General features: G+C 35.0%; 1 protein-coding gene across 1 annotated transcript in view; it reads left to right on the top strand.

The window, feature by feature from the left end:
* The window catches only part of SEPTIN7 (septin 7), a 114,904-nt gene that overhangs the window by 18,590 nt on the left and 72,317 nt on the right, over window positions 1–23,997 (top strand). The window contains exon 3 of the mRNA XM_058534525.1: window positions 14,005–14,107. Coding sequence (XP_058390508.1) covers window positions 14,005–14,107 — 103 coding nt within the window. The remainder of the gene's footprint in view (window positions 1–14,004; window positions 14,108–23,997) is intronic.

The raw sequence follows: 23,997 nt of genomic DNA on the forward strand, positions 1-23,997 counted from the left end.
TCCTTTCTAATTTGGATGGCTTTTTTTTTTTTTCTTGCCAAATGGCTTGGCTAGAACCTCCAGAACAATGTTGAGTAGAAGTGGCAAGAGTAGACGTCCTTGTTTTGTTCCTGAAGAGTGAAAACATTCAGTCTTGCACTGCTAAGTATGATGTTAGCTGTGGGTTTTTCTTAGATGTGCTTTATGAGATTGAGGAAGTTCTCTTCTGTACCTAGTTTGTTCAGTGTTTTTATCATGAAGGGGTGTTGGATTTTTGTCAGGTGCTTTTTCTGTGTCTGTTGAGATGATCATATGGTGTTTTTGCTTTATTTAGTTAATATGGTGTACTATGTTGGTTAATTTTCATATATAGAACCAATGTATGCATTTCTGGGATAAATCCCACAGGTCCTGGTGTATAATCCTTTTTATATTGCTGGATTCAGTTTGCCAGTATTTTGTTGATGGTTTTTGCATCTGTGTAAAGGACATTGGTGTGTTGTTTTCTTTTTATGTGTTTGTCTGGTTTGGTATCAGTAAAACTGGTCTTATAAAATGAGTTGGACAGTGTTTCTTTCTCTTCTATGTCTTGGAATAGTTTGTGAAGGATTGGGCAGTCGTTAAACATTTGGTAGAATTCACCAGTGAGGCCATCTGGGCTTGGTCTTTTCTTTGTGGGAAGATTTTTGATTACTCACTTAATCTCTTCATTTGTTATAGGACTATTCAAATTTTCTGCTTCTTCTTGAGCCAGGTTAGGTAGTTTGTGTCTTTCTAGGAATTTTTGCACTTCCTTTAGGTTATCTAATTTGTTTGCATACAGTTGTTCATAGGTTTCCTTATAATCTTTTTTGTTTCTGTAAGGTTGGTAGTGATTTGCCCTCTTTCGTGTCTGATTTTAGTAATTTGAGTGTTCTCTGTTTTTTCCTTGGTTAGTCTAGCTAAGGTTTGTCAATGTTTTTGATTTTTTTCAATGAACCAACTTATGGTTTTGTTGTTTTTCTCTATTGTGTTTGTTACGTACCTCATTTATTTCTGCTTTAATCTTCATTATTTTGTTATTTCTGTTTGCTTTGTGTTTAGTTTGCTCTTTTTCTAGTTCTTGAGGTGGAAGTTAAGTAATTGATTTGAGATCTTTGTTCTCTTTTTAACATAGTCATTTACAACTATAACTTTTGCTCTAAGCACTGAGTTAGCTACATTCAATAAGTTTTGATATGTTGTGTTTTCTTTTTTGTTCACCTTAAAGTATCTTCCAGTTTCCTTTGTGATTTCTTCTTTGACCCATTAAGAGTGTAGAGTTTAACTTGCACAGATGTGTGAATTTTCCAAATTTCTTTCTGTTATTCATTTATAATTTCATTCTTTTGTAGATGAACATCCACGAAAGATTATTTCAGGCCTTTAAAATTGAGACTTGTTTTGTGGTCTAATGTATGGTTTGTCCTGGAGAACATTCCATATGTGCTTGAGAAGAGTACATTTTGCTGTTGTCAGGTGGAGTGTTACACAGATATGTTAGGTCTAATTGGTATATGTATTGTTCAGGTCTTCTATTTCCTTGTTTATCTTCTGTCTAGTTAGTTGTTTTACCCATTTTTAAAAGTGAGGTATTGAAGTCCAGCTATTATTGTTGAATTGTCTTACGTTTCCCTTCCATTCTGTCAGTCTTTGCAAATGTTTGGGCTCTGTTGTTAGGGGAAAATAGGTTTGTAATTGTTATTCTTTTTGATGTATTGATGTTTTCGTCAGTATAAAACATCCTTTTTTGTCTGTGGTAACAATTTTTGTCTTAAAGTCTGTGTTGTAGCCATTCCAACTCTCTTTTTGTTGCTTTTTCTGTCCTTTTTCTTTCAAGTTGGTTGTTGTGTCTGTGATTCTAAAAAGTATCTCTTGTGAACTCTGTATAGTTGGACCATGTTTTTTTTTAATCCATTCCTCCAGTTTTTGCCTTTTATTTTGGAATGTTTAATCCTGTTACGTTTAAACTAAGTACAGTCATGCACCGCATAAAATGGTTTAGACAACAATGGACTGCATATATGAGGGTGGTCCCATAAGATTAGTACCATATAGCCTAGGTGTGTGGTAGGCTATTCCACCTAGATTTGTGTAAGTACACTCTCATGTTCACATAGCGACGAAATTGCCTAGTGACGCATCTCTCAGAACATAGTCTCTTAGGTGACACATGACTGTACTGAAAAGTGAGATTTACATCTGTCATTCTGCTGTTTGTTTTCTATATATCCTATCTCAACAGAGTCTCTGGCTCTGTTCATTTTTTCTTTTTTCTTTTTTGTTCCTGTATTCCTGAATTACTTCCTTTTTTAATTGTTGCTAAATAGGTATTTTGTAACATACCATTTTAATTCCCTGGTTTTTTCCTGGGTTTTTTTGGAATTTTTTTCTATGTTCTTTTGAGATTGTGTGTGTGTGTGGGGGGAGGGGGTGTTGCCCTGGGGATTACAGTTCATATCTTAGTCTATAACATTGTAATTTGGTTTATTACCACTTAGTTTCATTCATTATAATACAATAATTTTGTTTCTGTGTACCTTCATTTTCTCTTATCTCCTTTGTGTTATTAGTGTCATACAAATTACATCTTTATACGTTATAAGCCTGTCAACACAATTTTATAATTACTGCTTCATGAAGTTGTCCTTTAAATCAAGTAGAAGAAGAAAAGAGTTGCAAACAAAAATTGTATTTATATTATCTTTTATTTTTACTTGTTATGTTTACCAGTGATATTCATATCTTCTTGTGGATTTGGATTACTGTCTAAGGTCCTTCCCTTTCAGCTTGAATGACTTCTTTTAGTATTTCTCGTAGGGCAGATATGCTTGTGAGGAATTCTCTCAGTTTTTGTTTATTGGAGAATGTCTGAAGTTCACCTTCATTTTTGAAATATGGCCTTTGATAGATGTTGAATTCTTGATTGACAGTCTTTTTCTTTTAACATCTTGAATATGTCATCCCTCTAGTTTCTGGCCTCTGTGATTTCTGATGGGATGTTAAGAGAGTCCCCTGTATGTGGTTATTTGACTCGCTTGCTGCTTTCATGATTCTTTGTCTCTGGTTTTTGGCAGTTTAATTATGATGTATCTAGGTGTGGATTTCTTTGATTTCATCTGGTTTAGAGTTTGCTGAGCTTTTGATGTGTAGACAAAGTTTTTCTTAAAATTTGCTATTGTTTCTTCAAACATACTTTTTGTGCCTTCCTCCCTCTATCCCCCTCTTCTGTCTCCTTTCCTCCCTGTCTCTTTCCCTCCACTACTTCAGGGACTCCCATTATGTATATGTTGGGATGCTTGATTTTATTCTGCAGTCTCTGGCTCTGTTTGTTTTTTCTCATGTTCTTTTTTGTTTCTTTTTCTTAGACTAGTTAATGTTATTTGACCTGTCTTCAAGTTTGCTGATTCTTTCTTCTATCAGCTCAGATCTGTTGAGCTTCTCTGGGTGAAGTTTCATTTTAGTTATTGTACTTTTCAACTTGAGAATTTTTGATTCTTTTTAATAACTTCTGTCTCTGTATTGATAGTCTCTATTTGATGAACATTGTTTTCATACTTTGCTTTATTTTTTAGGCATGATTTCCTTTAGTTCTTTGAACATACTTAAAGTAGCAGATTTAAAGTCTTTGCCTAATGTCTGGGTTTTCTCAGGGATAGTTTCTGTTGATTGCTTTTTTCCCCTGAATGTGGGACATACTTTCTTTTTTTTTTTCATGTCTCATAATTTTTTGTTGAAAACTGGACATTTTAAGTAATACAGCAAGTCTGGTCAGATTTTCCCCCACCCACACCACCAGGGTTTATTGTTGCTGTTTATTGTTTCTTTAGTGACTGTTTTGAGACTAATTAGGCAAAGTCTGTTTGCTTTGCCATGTGTCATCACTGAAGTCTCTGTTTGGTTATCTTAGTGGTTATTTGTGGGGTCTTCCAGGGAACCACCAGACAGGTCAAATAATGATAGTTCTTTGGAAATGGGTCTCTGAAGGAGCCTGTTCTTCCTCCTTCATTTGCTGACAGGCTGCTGATTTTTGTCATGATTGCGTGTTGTTGGTTTTCAAGGCTACTGTGGAGCTGGGGAGGGGCAGTGAGAATGGGCAAGTTAAAATGCAACAAGAGCTGCTGTTTTTACTGAGATTCAGCCCTTTTCTTGAATAAGTGCTCTTTGGATTGCTGCAGGCCTTTTGCTAATTTCCACATTCTGAGGAAGTTGATTTTGACAATTTTGCCAGTTTTCTCATTGCTTTTAAGGAAGGAGAGAATTTTCTGAGGTCTTGACTTTGCTAGTTTCTTTAATGTCACTCCAGTCTATATCCTTTTAGGGATGTAGACGCAGGAGATTATTTAAAGGTATATAATACTGTGCCAACTGTCTAATAATAGTTTTTGCATTCAATATATTGTTATCTGTCATGTCTGTTTTTCTAAAACTTTACTTTTAATGGCTGCATGATATTTTAACATATGGGAGTCCTATATTAAAATATTTGTTTTGCTGGTTTTTGGAACTTGAAAAACTTTTATAGTTTTTCACTATTATTAGCAATGCTTTGTTGAATGTTTTTTTATCTAAATCTTGTATATTACCAAGATTATAAATTTGTGGAAGTGGAATTTGTTGTCTGAGAGCATGAAAACTTAAGCTTTTGGTTTGCGTGGCCAAATTGCTTTTCAGGGAAGTGGATTAAGTTTCTATTCCACCAAGCATGTGGGAGAGTGCCTATTTTCCCACATCCTCACCCAGTACTGGATACTGCTATTCATTTCAATTTGCGGTCTCCAGTATATCTTTTGACAATGATGAAAATGTCCTAAATCTATGAAATGTTCCATATCTATAGCTAGTATGGTGCCACTAACCACTTGTTGCTCTTGAGCACTTGAAATGTGACTCGTCATAAATGTGCTATGTTTCAAAGATTATTGCTAAATAAAAGAATGCAGAATAACATAAAATGAATCATAATTTTTTATATTGATTGCATATTGAAATGATAATATTGTATATGCATTGGATTAAATAAAATGTACTATTGAAGTTAATTTTACCTGTTTACTCTTACTTCCTTAATGTTTTAGAATATTTACAATGACATATGTGATTCACCTTATATTATCAGACAGCACTGGTCTAGACCCTAGACCATTCTCCCTTTTAAAAAAAAACCTGCTTCTTTAAAGGTTATGCTATTTAACAACAGTATTTTCTCATCCTTCTTAAATTTGTCGGTTACCACATCCCTGTTTTCTCCTTATTCATTAAAGATGGCACTGAACACTCAGTTTTCCTTTCCTCCACAAGCTCTATCATCATTCTGGGGTGTTTTCAGTGTCCATGTGTATAATTCATTCAATAATTGAGCGTCACAGTTTCTGGATTGTGCTTGAGCCATCATTTTAATGGTCCCATGTGGTTATCATTTGGAAATTACGTTCCACCTCTAAAATCTTAATTGTATGGCCTGTTCTAACTACAACTTCACATTGTTTTAGCTGTCTCACTTCCTTACTTCCTATGTTTCATCCTTGACCCTCTCCATTTTTGTTCACTGAATCACTTCAACTGTACTTGTTAGCTCCCTTGATCCCTTGTACTTTTGTGCACCCTTTTTGCAAAATGACAGTTTCAAATGAATCCTACAGCCTGTTGGTTTATACTCAAGTTACGAATTGCTGCTGGAGAAAAAGATCCCATTGCTTCAGGGATACATTTACACAGATTTGTGGTCTTCAGCCTTAACTAGTGGACAGAATTACTTGGCTGCCTGCTGTGGATTCCTAGCTTTTCTCCCTGTTCTTGTGGTTGCTGATTCAAATCTTTACTTCTCAAAATTGTCTAGTTCTCTCCTCCCCTTTCTGGATTAACAGGTGATTTTATCTCTGGTGCTTAGAGAAAATTCCATTCTTCACTTCAGATCATTATCTATATCCTAACCTACCTTTCTTTCTTTAGCCATTTGTCTTCTTGATCTTTTCTGTTAGCATTTCAACAAGTGCCGCTATCTCCTTTATATTTAATTCTTAAAACCCTCCCTTGATCTTGTGTTATCCTCTAGCTTCTACCTTATTGCTCTTCTCTTCACAGATAAGCGTTAAGCGATCTGAAAGAATTGTTTACTCTCACTGCCTTCACTGCTTATTTACTTCCAATCTGTCTTCTTCGCCTTTTTCCCTGCTCTGACAATGGTCCCTGATAATAAATAGTTCCTTCTGTATCTTGATATTAACCACTCCAGAGCATTTGGTGCAATCGACCACTTCTTGAAGGAGGCCACTACAATTGACCTCCTTGAACTGCTTCTGTGAACTACTTTCTTCATTCTTCTTCACTCTCACCTTTTCCTAGGTTTGTGTAGGAGATGGTTGAGGTGGGATGTTGGTATTGGCTTGGCCTGCTTCCTACTTTGTATACCTTATTTGGATTTATACCCATGGACTTCATACCATTTAAATGCTGATGACTTAAATGTTAATATCTGTTTAACCTAGACATTTCTAGAACTTTTAACTTTTATATATGCAGCTGCCTACTAGACATTTGTCTCCCAAAAGTCCAGTTAGCACCCTAGACTCAGATGAGTCCTGCTTTTAATGATTGGTACCACCGTTAATCTGGTTGCTCAAACCTAAATTCAGAAATCTGAATCTTACCACCCGCAATACAAGTTAGAGACCTGTTAGTTCATTTCGTTAATATCTAAGCCAGTGCTGTCCAATAGAAATTAATACAAGCTGTATATGTAATTTAAACTTTTCTAGTAGCCACATTTAAAAAGTAAAAAAACGGGCTGGCCTGGTGGCATAGCGGTTGGGTTCGCACGCTCTGCTTCAGCGGCCCGGGATTCATGGATTTGGATCCTGGGCACAGACCTACTCACTGCTTATCAAGTCAAGCTGTGGTGGCATCCCATATAAAGTAGAGGAAGGTGGGCACAGATGTTAGCCCAGGGCCAGTCTTCCTCAGTAAAAAAAGAGAAAGATTGGCAACAGATGTTAGCTCAGGGCTAATCTGCCTCAAAAAAAAAAAAATGTAAAAAGAAATGTGAAATTAACTTTAATATTATATTTTATATAATCCAATATATCTAAAATTTTATTTCAACATGCAGTCAATATAAAAATTAAAATTTTTTTCCATTCCTTTTTTTTCCAACGAGTCTTCAAAATCTGGTGTGTATTTTACAATTATAGCACATATCAGTTCAGACTAGCTAAATTTCAAGTGCTCGATAGCCACGTACAGCTAGTGGCTACCTTAATGGACAATAGAGTTCTAACTTACATTTCTCTTCATCTCTACTTCTTCTGTCTTGGTTCAAGTCCTGATTTCTTCCCTGGGCTCCTGCAGCAGCTCTTGGGATTGCTACCGTTCTCTCCTCCAGTTTATCCTCAGTATTCTTGTTCGTAGTAATTTTCTAAAATATGGGTGTGACTCTGCATATGAATGAATGTGATTATGCATTGTTTTACTTTAAATCCTTTAATGTTCTCCATAAGCTTTCAAGATGAAGTCTAATCTAAGTTCCTTAGCCTAGCTAACAAAGTCCTTTATGATCTGGCTTTTGCTTAACCTTCCTATGCTGCCATAGCTCCTAGATCCTGAAAATGAGTTGTATTGAACGGTTTGTAGTTCCGGTAAAAAAAACATGCTCTCCTCTTGCTTTTGGGCCTTTGCAACTAGCCTGCCTGAGACCCATATTCTCTAGCACCTACCCACATTTCTCATCAGACTAAGGCCTACTAGTTCTTCAGGATCTGAAGGATCTGACACCAGGATAGGATGAAGCACCCTTCCTTTTTGTTCTCATAGCTATCCTTCTGTGCTTGTCTACATTATAGTATTTATTGCTGTTATTAAAATTGCCTTCTAAGTTACCTGACCTTAGATTCTTAGTTTCATAAGCAGGGACTTTGTTTTTATTAGCTTTTACATTCTTAATCAGTAGTACATACATTATAAGGGTCCAATAACTATGTTGAATGAATGAGAGAGTATGATCAGTAAGTCTATAAATAGATGTCTGAATTTCAGGTTCAGAACAAAGGGAAAAACCTATGTAAATTTTAAGTTATCTCCTTCTTACTTGTGTTAATAGAATTAAATATTAAAATCTTTTAAACAGATTAACCAAGAATCCAGAATAGGATTAAGAAAATAAAAGTTGGTTCCTTCAGTACACAATTGCTCATCTCAGTAAAAAGGAAGGAGCTAGGGGCATGTAAACTAAGACAGTGAATGTTTAAAAACATTTGGGGGAGGGGACATCAAAGATAACATTTAGGATATGCCTATGTAATCTTATAACATTTTAGTGTTCTTGTCATATTGAATCTAAAATCTAGATATTTTTATACCAGTTATATTTAAAACATTTAAATGGTGAAGTTCTTTAACTTTTCCCTTGGGTTATGTAAGAGATGGTAGAAATTTGACTAAGCAAGTGCTAGACAGTTAGATATTAGGCTTTTTGTTAAGAATACTGAAGAATAGACAAGGAAATTTATGTGTTAGTATTTTTTTCTTTTGGAGTGTGTAGTTGTTTTTTGTATTTAGAATTACCTAAACTTTAGGGGAAAGAAATTTAATTATTTTTATCGGCGCATAAAACAGTATACCTAAACAACATAAAACAGTATACCTAAAAAAACCAGTATACCTGTTTTAAAATCCAAAACAGATTGAACTTGAAGTTATTTAGGAAAGACCAAATGTTTTATCTTTGAAATTTAAAGTTATTGATGTAAACTTTGGATCCTTGTAACCTGATTTTTTTTTTAATTGCAGTTATTAAGGGGAGAAATAGAATTCTGGTCATATTAGGGTAATTTGGAGCTGAACATCTCATTTTGTAAAGAATGGGGGAGGTTGAAGGTTTGTAATAGATCCTGTCAGGAATATGTTTTAATTTTCCTCAAATTATGATTTTTTGTCAGGTTTCCAGTCTGTTACAACTCCCTTTGATCAATTTTGTTGTTGTTACTGAAAAGCTATTTAGCAGTTTTCAAAATAAGTTGTTGCTTTTCTCTTTGGGAAATTTATTAAAGCAAATATTAATATTCAAACCTTTAAAAATAATGGGATTTCAGATGCCAAGATTTGGGTAACTTTATTCTTTGGAATAGAAATAAATGGCAAGAGAATATAAAGAATTCTTAAGGGTTCCAATAATCTGTTGGAACCTGTTTGAAGCATCTTGTTCTTCGAATATAATTAATTTCTAGAAATAAAGTTAAATAAGTTAAACACTGAAATTACTGGATATTGTATTTAAGTTGACTTTTCACAGGCAGTGAAACAACAAGCAATGGATTGTAGTTTTTCTTAAATACGAATTTTGACGTAGAGATTTGGCATAGTAACTAAAAAATTTTGTAAATATATGTTTTAGAAAAGATTTAATAATGATTTCTTCTTGTATAACTGATATTTGAAATCAGGTAATACTCTTAGACCTAAAGGTATTTTGGTAGAAGCCTGGGTGAATATACTTTTATCTATAGTTACATGCTTCTAAATGTCACAGTTATATCACGCATATCTAAAAATAATATTTCTTTATCCAGAAAATGTATTTCACACTGGCACTGTGAACATTTTATTTGTGCAGAAAAAGAATCAGGGGGTGGTTAAGTCTTCTGGATTACAGACTGTGGTTGATTTTAGAATTTGGAGTAAGGAAAGATTCTTTGTGTGTGTGTGTGTGTGTGTGTGTGTGTGTGTGTGTGTGTGTGTGTGTGTGAGAGAGGAAGATCAGCCCTGAGCTAACATCTATGCCAATCCTCTTCTTTTTGCTGAGGAAGACCGGCCCTAAGCTAACATCTATTGCCAATCCTCCTCCTTTTTTTTACCTTTTTCTCCTCAAAGCCCCAGTAGATAGTTGTATGTCATAGTTGCACATCCTTCAAATTGCTGTGTGTGGGACACCGGCTCAGCATTGCCAGACAAGCGGTGTGCCGGTGCACGCCCGGGATCCGAACCTGGGCCGCCAGTTGCGGAGCGTGTGCACCCAACCGCTAAGCCACGGGGCCGGCCCCAGGAAAGATTCTTATGAAATGTGAAAGGTCTATGTGTTTTTAGTCAACCAATGTTACATTATTAGTATATTCTATAAGTCTGTCTTTTGTCTTTGGACACAGTTTCTTGCTCAGAAGAAATTTTCCTGAAAGTATGTTTTAGTCATTCAGCTTTTTAAAATAGCTCCTGTGTATTAGCACTTTGCTAGGAATATGGAGATGTGTATGATATGGTTCTCTCTCTCTGGGAAATCAGTCATATGGGAGAACTGACAAGTAACATGTTTAATTTTTAAATAATTTAATTTAAAAGGTAAAATTATTTAAAATTTTATCATAGTTATATGCAAAAAATTGTCTCCTCTCAACCTAGTCACTCTTCTTCCTCACTACTGAGGAAGTTACTGAGACTGCTCTTATCCAAAGTTACCGGTAACCTTATTTCCAAATTTTCTGGTCACCTCTTTGGTATTTCATTTGACCTTTCAGTAGCATTTAACACGGTTGAGTGACCTTGAACCAGTCCTCGTTTTCCTTCTTCACTGCCTAATCTTTCTCACTCTTTATCTGCTTAACATCTCAATGTTGGAATGCTCCAGGCAGGACTCTGTCTAGACCCCCTTTTATCTATAGTCTCTCCTTGGGAATCCAGTCCTCTCCCAATACTATATATATGCTTATGATTCCTAAATTTATATTTTCAGCACCCTCAACCCTGGAATTTCTGGATTCATGTATTTAACTGCCTGCTGGACATCTCCTCTTGAATATATAATAGACATCCTAAACTTAACATGTTCAAAGCTGGTTTTGATTTTGGTGATTTTGGCCTTCACTGCCCAATCTTTTCCTTCCCTATTGTTCCCTATTTCCCTAAGAGATATCACTAGCCATTGAGTTGTTCAAGCCAAAAACCTAGGAGTTATCTTTGATCTCTTTTTCCTTCACCAGTCACATCAAATTCATCAGCAATGTCCTGACAATTCTACCTTCAAAACATATTCTGCGTCCTTCTTATGTCTCCTTGCCTCCACACCATCTAAATTCAGTAGTATATCCTTGCTTTCTTGGACTATGGCAGTAGGCTCCTTTACTAGTTTTCTTATTTCCACTTCTTCTTTTAGCACTGAGAGCTATCTTTAAAACACAAATCAGGTCAGGTCAGTCGCCTGTGCAAAACCCTCCAGTGGCTTCCCATCATGCTTAAAATAACATCCAAATTTCTTACTTTGACTGGGTCCTGCATGACCTGCCCCTCCTTGCCTTCCTGACCTCGTTTTCTGTCACTTATCTCCTGGTCCACTACCTCACTTTATTGTAGTTCATGTACCTTCTTTTTGTGGGGAAAGTTCATCCCCACTTTAGTGCCCACTTCTTTGCCTAGAATACTTTTCTTCTTTTTCTTAATTCAAGCCCCAAATTGTACTATATGCCAAAAACTACTCTAGGAGTTGAGGATAAAGCAGTGAATAAGACACAGGGGCAGACTCAGGCATTTTTCTTATGCCGTTTGTCTGGTGGGTTCCTTGACTATGCGACCTAAAATATTTTCTCTGAAACTTCAAGTTTTTCAGAAGGCTTTTTCTTTTTTGATGCCACAATTTATGTAATTCACTTAATATCTGCCTTGATGGAGCTTACATTCTAGTTAGAGCTGGGATGGGGTGGAGATCACAGTAAACAAAATGAGTAAAATGTACGTTAGATGATGTTAAGTGCTAAGGAGAAAAGCATACATAAGGCAGCAAAGTGCTGAGGTGAGGAAGTGGGGTTGTAATTTTAGAAAGGGTCGTCAGGGCAGGCCTCTCTGTGAAGGTGACATTTGAATCATCATCATCATCATCATCATCATCATCTGTTCCAAGTTGTGATATAATTCATAGATTTGTATCAATGTAGAATAAAGATGTACACTTTTTACATTTTGTCCAAGGGTAGTCTGTTTTCTTCTCTCTGCTTCATTAGTTGCCTTTCAGTCTTCACAGCTCGCATTTACTTCATCTTTCGGTTTGTTACTGCTTGCCATCTTTAGCTTCCTTCCCTTTCCTGTATCCACAAGTGTGCATTTCTTCCAATTCTGAACTTTAGTTTAATTTAATAGAATTTGAAACACAGCACTGTATAAAGATTTTAGCTAAAACATTTGTTTTTATCTGATCTGGGCTATCTTAATCTAGTGACCAGCAAAGCAAAATTGTATGAAATTTCCTTTTTTTTCTTTTGGGGATTTAAACTTGGTCTCTGTGTACCTTCCTGAAACTTCATACTTTACAGCTTTTCCACCATTTCTTGTAAGACTTCAGATGCAGGGCATAGTAGTTGGCCTTTATGAAAAGATAGGAGATCTTTTGTTCTATATTTCATCAGGAGAGCTGCTGAAAATGGATTAAAACTCACTGGGCTTTATATCCCACAAAAAAGTATTCTTTTGATATGTAGGAAAAAAGCCCTAAATTTGTTTGTAATTTTGCTCTTATTTGTTGAGTTACATGTAAGTAACTTTCATTTTTCCCTCTATCTTTTTACTATGTTCCAATGAATTTGCCTCTCCTGTTTGGACTGAATGTCACGTACAATTCTTGGAATTCCTCGTTTACTGTTCCTCTGTGGATCTGTTCTCTTGGAATCTGGAACACTGGAATGATGGAAATGTGTTCTTTACAAAGTAGCTGTGAGTATACTAGATAATTTATACAGACTTTTTTTCAGTCTGTGTTAACTTAAATTTAACTTACAGTTGGATGAAATATGAGCCAAGGAAGCCTTGAATTGAATACGTATTTTTAGCTCTAGATGTAATAGGCTTTCAAGTATTTTATTTTAAAATACTATATTCTGATCAGTATCCTTATTAGTATATTTAAAATTAGCTTTTCAATTTAATTGGCTTACCTTCTCAACATTTGGCTTAAGAATTAGTTTATATGAATGAAAACACAGGGTAAAAGGTTATGGATGGAATATTTAGTTACTTATGTGATACTAGTGCGGAATGCAGATTGCTGTTCTTTGTTACATCCAGATGTATTGAATTAATGCTTTGATCTCATATGAATTTTTATTTAATGAGGATTTAAATGTGGCAAAAACTTTTAAGAGAAGTGTGTACCTCTTAGGAATATTTTGCCATTATAGTTTAGTGATGAATAAGACCTACCTCTAAGTAAAATAAACCAGTTAAGACTCTACTCACTCAGGTGGTCTAAACTATGGACAGTTTTTCTCACCAATGGGTAAGTTAAAAATGAGACTTATTTACTACACCGATTTAGCAGTAGGTTTCTTTGAATTACTTAGGAAACTATTGTTGAGGTCGTCAAAGAAACAAAAACCATACAGAAGACTGAATTATAATTTACGTTAAAATCTGAATAAATCTGATGTCCCTGATCATGGAGGCAGCAATATCATGTGAAACCTTAAGTGACATAATTAGACCTGGTATAACAGCATAAAAGATAACTGTTTACTCATTGACATTGATCATGAGAGCCTTCAAGAATTTATGAAAAACTTGCTTTTAAACTCAACATTTTGATTTCGTTTCATGAATAAGAAGACAGATTTCAAGAAACTCATACCTGTAGTAATTAATCAGTGTGAGCAAAAGGGATAATTAAAAGAGTTCTTAATATAATTTTAAGAGGATTTGAATTTTTTTGTTGTGTTGATTTTTTTAGTTGATTGGTCAGAATCTTATAGTTACTAACTTGCTATAAATTGAAGTCTTTGCTCTGAGGCAGGTTTCTTTTTATTTTATACTCTTGGGTTTTTATAATTGACTATTTATTGTCAGTCAACTCATGCTCAATTCATTTTGTCTGTTGCCACAGTTAACTAATACTTTTCCTTGGTAACACCATAAAATCAGTTTGATTTGCCACAAGTAATAGTTTGTGTAGTTTACTAAAATAGGGTAATGAAGGGAATTTGAAATATGTGACAGAAGAGTTTTGTTGATTATAAGTAACTTGGCCCTTTTTGCTTTCCTCAGCAACAGAAGAACCTTGAAGGCTATGTGGGGTTTGCAAATCTCCCAAATCAAGTATACCGAAAATCAGTGAAGAGAGGGTTTGAATTCACACTTATGGTTGTGGGTAAGACATGATTTCTCACTAAAATTGAATTTTGATCTAAGTTTTAAACTATTAATCAACTGAATGAATTTAAGAAATAATAGCCCAAATATCTGCAAAGATCATATATTTTCTCTTATTCTGCAAATAACATTTTTAAATTTAACTTGATGGCTTAATGGTATTTATGTATTTCCTTGCCTCTTTTTTTTTAAGATGGCACAATTTTGGACACTAAGTAAAAGTTGAGAAGCGGTGGGAGGTGGTGGTGGAATAGAATACTCTTCAATTGATAATGCTACAAAAAGAAACAGCATCTGGTGGTTACTTTGTACTCCAGGATAATTTTATTCTCTGGTTTATATACTACAGTGGAGTCATATCACATGAATCTTTAACTTAAGCATATGTGTTCTGAATTTGAAAAAGAAGGATAGGGTAGAGGATCAAAATTCATTCATTGAGTATAAGCCCTGGAGTGAGTGAAATGTGACTCTCCCTGTTCTCTAATTCAGTCTCATTTTTCCTATGTGTTTTATCCCATGAATGTCTTACCCTGCCTGTAGTCCATTTTAAGAGATTGTCAAGGGTTATTTTGACTGTAGGTTGGTAGCATCATCATTATATATGAAGAAACACTTTACCATATATGAGATTAGTATTCTCAAATGACAGTTTTAATCTTAAATGATTTTATAATATTTTCACTTCATGTAGGCTGACTTTAGAACCTAAATCCTAAGTATAATGTAACTTTGTTGTATTTCTTTATATTTTTAAAAAAAGGCAGGATAGTGGATTGACTGTCCTTGACAAAATTGAGTTGTGTCGACAAAGAAAGTTGAGTATGTATGTAGTGTGCATCAGATTTGCTAATTACATTCAACTCCTGGTATTTTTATTTTGGTGTTGAATTAGATTAATTGAATTAGCTGTGAAATACTCCTTCATTGAAGGGAAGAATATTTTATCAGTTGACCAGAATATTTTAGCTAATGGTTAGTTTGTGGCTTTTTGGAACTATCTGCATGTAATAGTTCACATAGTTAAAACATTGTACAAAGTCTGCAAACTTGATACTTAGTAGAGTTGGTTAACTTGCCTGTCTCTGGTTGAGTAGAAATACCTAGCTTGCATATTGCTGCCGTGGAGCAGAGGTGGACCTAGATAGATGGATTAAACATGCAGAACATACCTTTCTTCTTGGTAATATGTTTATTATATGTGAAGAAATACTACATCTTACCTTTACATATGTAATGTTAGTGATCTTAAATGACAAACTGTAGACAAATATAAGATCATTTTTTAATTTGTGAGAAAACTTCATAGGTCCATTAAGAAAACTATAACAATTTTCAAAAAATTTTTGATATTAAAATTTTAGTGTAAAGAATAACTTCTTGAACATATACTTAGTAGAATAATCTGGAGACCAAGGCCAGATACTTGGTTTAAAAATCTCTGTGACCTTTTTCCAGATGAAAAAAACTTTAATAGTCATCTGATCTTGATTTTTAGAGGAAGTATGCAATTTCTGAATGTATCTTATTTATCAGTTTTCCTGGTCAGTACTTTTGTGACTACAGCTTTTGTTTTTTTCTTTTCCTTGATAAGACTTCAGCTGTGGATAAGGAGAATGGGTGTTAATATCCTTGCTCTCTTTTTCCCCCCGGTAGATTGAACTTTATCGTTTAATTGGTTATCTTTATATAGGCTTATTGAGTGCAGGGACTAAATCTTTTCTTTTTTTTAATAATTTTATTTATTTATTTATTTTTCCACCAAAGCCCCAGTAGATAGTTGTATGTCATAGCTGCACATCCTTCTAGTTGCTGTATGTGGGACGCGGCCTCAGCATGGCCAGAGAAGCGGTGCGTGGGTGCGCGCCCGGGATCCGAACCTGGGCCGCCAGCAGCGGAGCATGTGCGCTTAACCGCTAAGCCATGGGGCCGGCCCAGGGACTAAATCTTTTCATCTGCATAGTTGCAGAGTCTAACACATAGTCACCTTTTAAGTAAGCGTCTAATATATTCATCTGTTTTTCAGACTATAGGCCAAATCTAAACAGCATCATTTGCAAATCATGGAAAGCTAAAACTAACGTTGCTTAAATATTCTTAACTTAGAGACAACAAGCTATTCCTTATGAGCTAAGTCCTCACTTTTGAGATTTAAACTCAGAGCAGTTTTGGCTCTTATAACAATTTTTGGATTAAGACTTACACATTAATATAAACTGAGAATCTATATTTAACAGTTGATTTTTTTTATGAAACTCTGTCCTTTGTTGGTAAACCTTTATTCAGTAACTTTGCCTCATCGGCAATATTTATTGAGTACTTTTTTGTATCAAAGAGGCGTAGTGTGTATTCCCATATTTTCTCTTTTATAGAAGCTTATAATTTATATCACAACATAAAGTACACATTGGGGCCGGCCCCGTGGCTTAGCGGTTAAGTGCGCGCACCCCGCTGCTGGCGGCCCGGGTTCGGATCCCAGGTGCGCACCGACGCACTGCTTCTCCCGCCATGCTGAGGCCGCGTCCCACATACAGCAACTAGAAGAATGTGCAACTATGACATACAACTGTCTACTGGGGCTTTGGGGAGAAAAAATAAATCAATAAAATACACATTAAAACATAAGTAACATTTCCAGGAAGTAAATACAGAATCAGTAGAATCATACAAAAATTAAGAGCTGTAGAAATTTAATAATGTAGGAGAGCTTGTCCCTGGTTGGTGATTATTATTGCCTTATTTGAGGAGGAGGTATAAGGGCAGAGTTTTGAAGACCAGAGTTGGAATAGACATTGAGGGGGCAGTCCAGTTGGGAAAATAATAGCCAACACCTGCATAACTTCTTATGTGCCAGGCAGTGTTGTAAGTACGTAAAGTACTCATACTTAACTTATACAATCCTTGACAACAACCCTATGAAGTAGGTCTTATTGTTACCCCCATGTTAGAGATGAAGGAACTGAGGCATGGAGAGATTGGGTTACTTGCCCATGGTCACACTGCTAGCAGATGGCAGAACCAAACCCAGTCTGTTTCTCAGTTAGTCTGGTGTGTTTTTAAGCACTATGTGGAGACTCATTTGGGAGTACTGGATATAGTGCAGAGTTCATGACTGCATCCAATATGCCTTGAACTTATATGATTTCAACTAGGTGGTGTTTTCCCTAAAAAAATGAAAGAAAGAGACAGAAGAAATGAATGAATGAGAATTAGAGAATTTAGTGTGAGCGGTTTTTTTCCTGCTATTCCACTGGAATGAGTGTCTGGCCTAGGGTGGGTGTGAAGTGGGAGAGGTGAATTTTCTATTTCTCCAGTACTTTCCAGCTTCCACATACCTTCAAAGTGTGAGCATCTCACGTTGCTGAATATATTTGTCCAGTGACAAATATGGCACCTTAATATAAACTAGTTACTGTTTATTTCTCAGAGATACAGGTGTTTATTTTAATGCAGGAAGAAAAACAGTTTGACAGTTTATATGTAATTCTGCTTTATGGATGATATAGGGGGTTTTCAAGATTAATTTGCACTATGCATTGACTTTAGGATCTCACCCCTAATATGTAACTTTATAATAGTTGGAAATAAGGCTGGATCCCAGGTAGGTTAGCCTAGACTTTGAACACCTTGATTACCGCTAGGATAAGGAGATTGGAATGCTTGATTTAAAATAAAAATAAAACTAAAAAAAAATTTAGTTTAAAACCCAATGTCAGGCGGCATATCAAATAACAAAGACAATTAGGTCTCTAATTCAGCAAAGTGGGAAACTTGTTTGGGCTTGGAACTTGACTATCCTTTGTGTGCTCTTTCATTAGACTTGACTATGCTCTGAGAATAAAATGTTAGTTGTAAAATCCTGATTTTACTAGAATCCTTCAAGGTGGTAGAGCTCAGAAAGATCGTAGATTGCTTTATCTAACCAGAAAATATTTTAAAAACAAGTGATGTTAGATCTATTGTTTTGAATTCTTTGAAACTAAAATCCACCATTCTATCATTTCTATAATCTTGAGCTTTGCAAAATTTTTGTGATAGAGATTTTCTTTATTTAGTGATTTGTAATAATGTGTTTGACCTATACAAAATGCCTTTAGTATCAGGTTGGCGTTTCGTTTTTTTTAGTGGAAGGGAGTTTAGAATGTGCTGGTTTAGCCATTTTTGGGATTCAAAGTTTATCATAGTGTTTTTTATATGACTTATTAGCAAAAGTTTAGGAGGTATTTAGCCAGTGATAGGATATACAACGACTGTCATAGTTATCATTTCTCCTAACCTTTTTGTTGGTGTTTGAATTCATGTAATAACATCCAGAATTATTTGAAGAAGTTGGTAGGTAATACTGGCTCATTTTGTACCTAAGGTATTGGGCATTTTAGTGGTATTATGTTTAATTCTGAGATTAAGATATGTTGGGGCCGGCCCCGTAGCTTAGTGGTTAAGTCGGGGCGCTCCGCTACTGGCGGCCCGGGTTCGGATCCCAGGCGCGCACCAACGCGCCGCTTCTCCGGCCATGCTGAGCCTGCGTCCCACATACAGCAGCTATGACCTACAACTATCTACTGGGGCTTTGGGGGAAAAAAAAGGAGGAGGATTGGCAATGGATGTTAGCTGAGAGCCGGTCTTCCTCAGGAAAAAGAGGAGGATTAGCATGGATGTTAGCTCAGGGCTGATCTTCCTCACACACACAAAAAAACAAACAAAACAAAACAAAACAAAGATGTGTTGGCTACTTGAAATGCTTTGAGTAATATTTTAAAAATTTCTTCCTTGAGCTCTGTATTTTTATTTTAACTTTAGTAATAAAAGTAATTTAACCAATGATGATTGCACAGCATAATGAGTATAGAAAAACCACTGAATTGTACGCTTAAAATGGTGAACTTATGTTATATGAATTCTTTCTGACTTAAAACAAGTAATTTAACCAAAGCAGAGAAAGATTAGGGGGAAAAAATCACATAATTCCACATATCCCCTATTTTAATTTTTTGTGTTCCTTCTAGGTTTTTATCTACATATTTTAAAAAGTGCTTTTGTAATAAAGTTAACGTGATGTTTCGTTGTTAGAAATTAGGAAATGCAAAAAAGCAAAATCAATGTAAATGTTACCAAAATCTGCTACCCAGATAACTCTTAAGCATCAAAACACGTAGTATTCTTGTTTGCGTGTATCTTTAATGTTCTGTGATTGCCTTTTAAAATTTAGCAGTAAATTGTGGTCATCTTTTGATGTTAGATATTTTTTGGTAACATACTATGGTTGAGTCATAGATTTTAATGGCTTGTGTGGATTGGATATATCATAGCTTGCCATGTTCAACATCAAGATAGTTACAAATGAACATAGTTATAGTTATCTGTGCTTGTATTCTTAATTATTTCCATAGGATAAAGCTTTGGAAGTTTGAATTGCTGTGTTTTTAAGGCTTATGCATTGTTTTAAGGATTTTAATACATAATACCAAATTGCCCTAAAATAGGTTGTGTATCATTTTGCACACTCACCAAATGTTAATAGTACCCTTTTTTCTGCCTACTGCCAATACCAGATATTATAGTCTGTCTTTGCCAGTTTAATGCCTAAAATTGGTATCTTATTTTCATCTGTATTTTCTTGTTACTCGTTAACTTATTTTTTTCATATTTATTTATCTTTGGTATTGGTTCTGTTATACATAGTATATTCTACTTTAATTTAAAAAACCTTTGTTCATTTTTTTCCTTAATAAATCATATATAGATACTCTAAGGGTATTATTATTTTGTTGTTGTTGGATATTGGCATTTTTTTCTGGAATTTTTTTCTGTGTGATGTTATGTATTAACTTGATTTTTATATTCTCCATGAAATCTTTTTTTTTATGGCTTTTGTCCTTGATACCCTCCTGCTTGATTCAAGGTTTTAGGGATTCCACTGTATTTAAATATATAGACTAAAGGTTTAATTTTTTATTTTGTAATCTTAAATCCATGTGGATTTTTTTTGATGTGAGAGATGAGGCAGTAATCTGTTTATTTTATTTTATTTCAAGTCTTCCCAAAACCATTTATTACACACTTGATTTTTTAAAATATATGTACTTGGTTCTCTTTCTCAACCTTTGGTTTGGTTCATCCTATAGTTCTTCCTGTATAAATACCACATTATCACAGCTATAAATTACAGTAATTATGTTGTTACTTGTGGAGGAAGATTACTGCAGTTTATGTTAATTTAGAGAGATAGGTACAAGCAGACAATATGTAAAATAATTACAGATTATGTTATTTCCTAGGAAGGAAATAAACATGATGGGATCTACTTAGAGTTATCAGGGAAGACATGCCCCTCTGAAAAGGAGACTTTTCCATAATAATACCTGAAATACATGAAAATTAAGGAATACTAAAAAAAAAAATAGAGAAAAATAAAAATGACCTACCAGCAAGAGAGGATTATCATTAACATTTTGCTATATTTTTCCTCAATATTTTCCTTTTGATAGCTGCATAATATTTCCAACTGTGGCTATCTCAAATTTTAGCCATTGCTTTCTCATTTGACATTTGAATGATTTGCTGTGTTTGATCTCATAATAATGCTGCAGTAAAAATTTTACGTAATGGAAATTTTGGTCAACATTTTAACTATGCTGTTTAATGGCTGCATGATATTCCAGTCTGTGATTGAATGTACCATAATTTTTGTAATTTATTTCTTTACTAATGGACATTAAATTTGTTTTTACCCCTACCCTTGTTACAAATAACACAGCAATGAAGATCTTTAAACACAGAGTTTGGGTATGTGTGTTGGGGAGCAGAGGGCAGTATCATTATTTATTTATTTATAATCCCTGAAGTAGGATTACTGTAGCAAAGTGTTTGAACATTTTGTGGCTCTTGACACATACTGGCAAATTGTTTTCCTAAAAGTTTGTGCTATTAAATATTATACTTTTAAAAAAGAGAAAATATTTTTTGCCTGAATTTGAGGAGATTTACGGTATATTTGAAGGTGAGATGTTTTAGATGCTTGAGGGAAGAATGCAAACGTAGATGAAGACACTATAAGGGATAGTGGAGGAAGACAAAAGTATGCAACTTAACTACGCTATGAATCATTATGTGATGTTGCATAAGAAATGTATAAACCAAATGGTATGGGAGTTTAGAGAAATAAGACTTCATAGCTAAAAAGCATACCACCATCTTAAATCATCTACTATAAATTCATGGAAAAATGGTGCATGATTTTTTCAGTAATTCGTATATTAATGTTTTATACACTTAGTTCTTTATCTGATTTAATTTCAGTGTCTTTATCATGGAACAGTATAATTCAGACAAACAGAACAGTTTTATAGACTGGGAGTCTTTTGGTTTTGTAACAGGGGCAATGCCTGGATTGACATATATAAGAAATGTAATCTGGATAATATCCCAGTTTCATTTAGTGAGCTGAAAAAAAAACCCAAGTCATTCAATGTGGTTTTAAAAATATATATAGGTTAATACTTGAATTATAATTCTTAATCTATTTTTGCTTCTCATACATGTTCTATCCTAATAGGATCTTTGAAAATACATCATTTAAGATACTCTAATGTTGGAAAACACAGCCACCCTTTTAACAGCCTTTTTGAGAGCTCTAAGATAAACTTCGTAGTATATGGGCTAAATTAAAGAAGTAAGGTGAGAATGCTGATGTTTTTCAGGCATAGAGGAATTGTTCTCTTGATGTTGAATATACTCAAGATTCATTGGCTAGGTGGACTGAAATAAAAATTGTGAAACATTTGTTGATTTTAATTAACTAGACTTTGGGACAGAAATGAGAAGGTCGCATAGTCTAATTGATGTTAAATTTTAGAAAGACAGAGCACTGTATTCAAAGAAAGGTGCTTAGGACTTGAAAGACAAGGGAGTGAAGGCACTTGTCAATGTAACTTCTTTACAGATGGAAAAAGAATTCTCACTCAGCAGATTAATTTAGTGTGCTTTTCCTCTTGGCGTGGTAGGCTGCTATTTCTTGATCCTTAAGGGACACTTTCTAAATCTTTCTTAATCTAGGACATGGAGATCAAATACTATTGGTCAAGTGGGTCCATCCTTTTCTTAGCTGCTTCATATGTCTCTGAAATAGTTTTAAATATGAAATAGTCTTTTTCCTAGCTATGACTACAGACAGCCCAGCACCACAGGAGGTCAGAATTTCCTCTTCATAGTCTTAATCCATCTTTCTCTCCAGTGCATTTGTAGATTGAGTGAAGTTTTCTATCATTACATTTTTTGGTACACAGCAGGTGGATTTTGTTGGAAAGATAGTTTTATGCCAATATATTATACTGATTTCACCACTGAACTAGAGAACCTCAGAATTATTTTAAAGATTGGAGAGAGAGAACCTGTCTCACATGAAAGACCTTACAAAGGTGGTTAAAGTTACCAACCTTTTTAATTTTACCCAAGTTTTATTTTTGAATAAACAGGAACACATTTTAAGTTTATAATTTTCATGCATTTACATTTGAGTCCTTTCAACATATTTTACTATATAGGAGTGATAATTGAAATTGAAAGTGATAATTGAAAGTGGCTAAGCTACTGAAGACCATGAAGCAGATTTTTTAGGGGAAAGGGGGCACTAAATGGATTCATTGACTAAACTTTCTGAAATATACTTGAGATTTTTATCATGTATTTTTTTTCTGAGGAGAGAGTGCATATTTAGATTCTCAAAGGAGTTGTTATTCACTTAAAAAATTGAGAACTGGGGCTGGCCCTGTGGCCTAGTGGTTAAGTTGGCACGCTGCGCTTCGGCAGCCTGGGTTCAGTTCCCAGGCATGGACCTTCACCATCATTGGCATCCATGCCGTGGTGGCAACCCACATACAAAATAGAGGAAGATTGGCAGAGATTTTAGCTCAGGATGAATCGTCCTCAGCAAAAAAAATAAATAAATAAAATAACAATATGGGTAGTATTTTATTAATTGGAAGCATGTGGCATTGGTTTATAGTGATTCTTGTGAAATAATGTTTTAATTAATTTTGAAACAATTCTCAACACATAAGTTACAAGTACAGTACACAGTTTGTTTTCTGAAACATTTGAGATGCATGATCCCCCATTGTCCCCTACATACTTGTGTGTTTCCCTTCCTCAAGGATATTCTCCTACGTAACTATAATATACCATCAGAATCAAAAAATAACAAATCTCTGTTTGTATACATACAGACACACATATATATGCATTTACATCTATATTACATTCTACTTTTCATCTTTTCTGTAGTTGGAATGTCTTTCTGATGGTGAGAAACCATTATTCTTAGTATGTTTATTTATTTGATCAATCTCTGTGTTTGTAACTAATCTGCCATATGCGCCAGGCTCCTCCTGTCCCCTTTCTGATGCTGTGGCCCTGCTCACCCCTCTCAAGTGCTATGACACCCTGTGCCACTCTTCTCATGCACATGCCCTCCTCATCCTGTTTGGGTTCAGCCTTCTCCTGGGCCCCCTTGGAAGCCTTCCTCATCTTCTTCCAACTCTGGTACTCTGCTCTAGACCATGGTGGCTCTCCCTCCAGCATGTTTATGTGTCTTCCTTAGCCCCAGATAATGATTTTTGGACTGAATTTTCAGGAAGGAAAGTGGAAGAGAAAGAGCTGAAATAATTTTGAAAGGTTTAAAAACTAAGATTTAACTGTATCATAAAATTAACTGTCTTATGAATAAAAGAAATAATTTGATTGTTTTGATGTTTAAAAGTGGAAAAATTGGGGGGCCGGTGCCGTGGCTTAGCTGTTGAGTGCACGCTCCCCTACTGGTGGCCTGGGTTTGGATCCTGGGTGCGCACCGACGCACCGCTTCTCCGGCCATGCTGAGGCTGCGTCCCACAT

This window comes from Diceros bicornis, chromosome 3, assembly GCF_020826845.1.
Source record: "Diceros bicornis minor isolate mBicDic1 chromosome 3, mDicBic1.mat.cur, whole genome shotgun sequence".
Classification (NCBI taxonomy): Eukaryota; Metazoa; Chordata; class Mammalia; order Perissodactyla; family Rhinocerotidae; genus Diceros; species Diceros bicornis.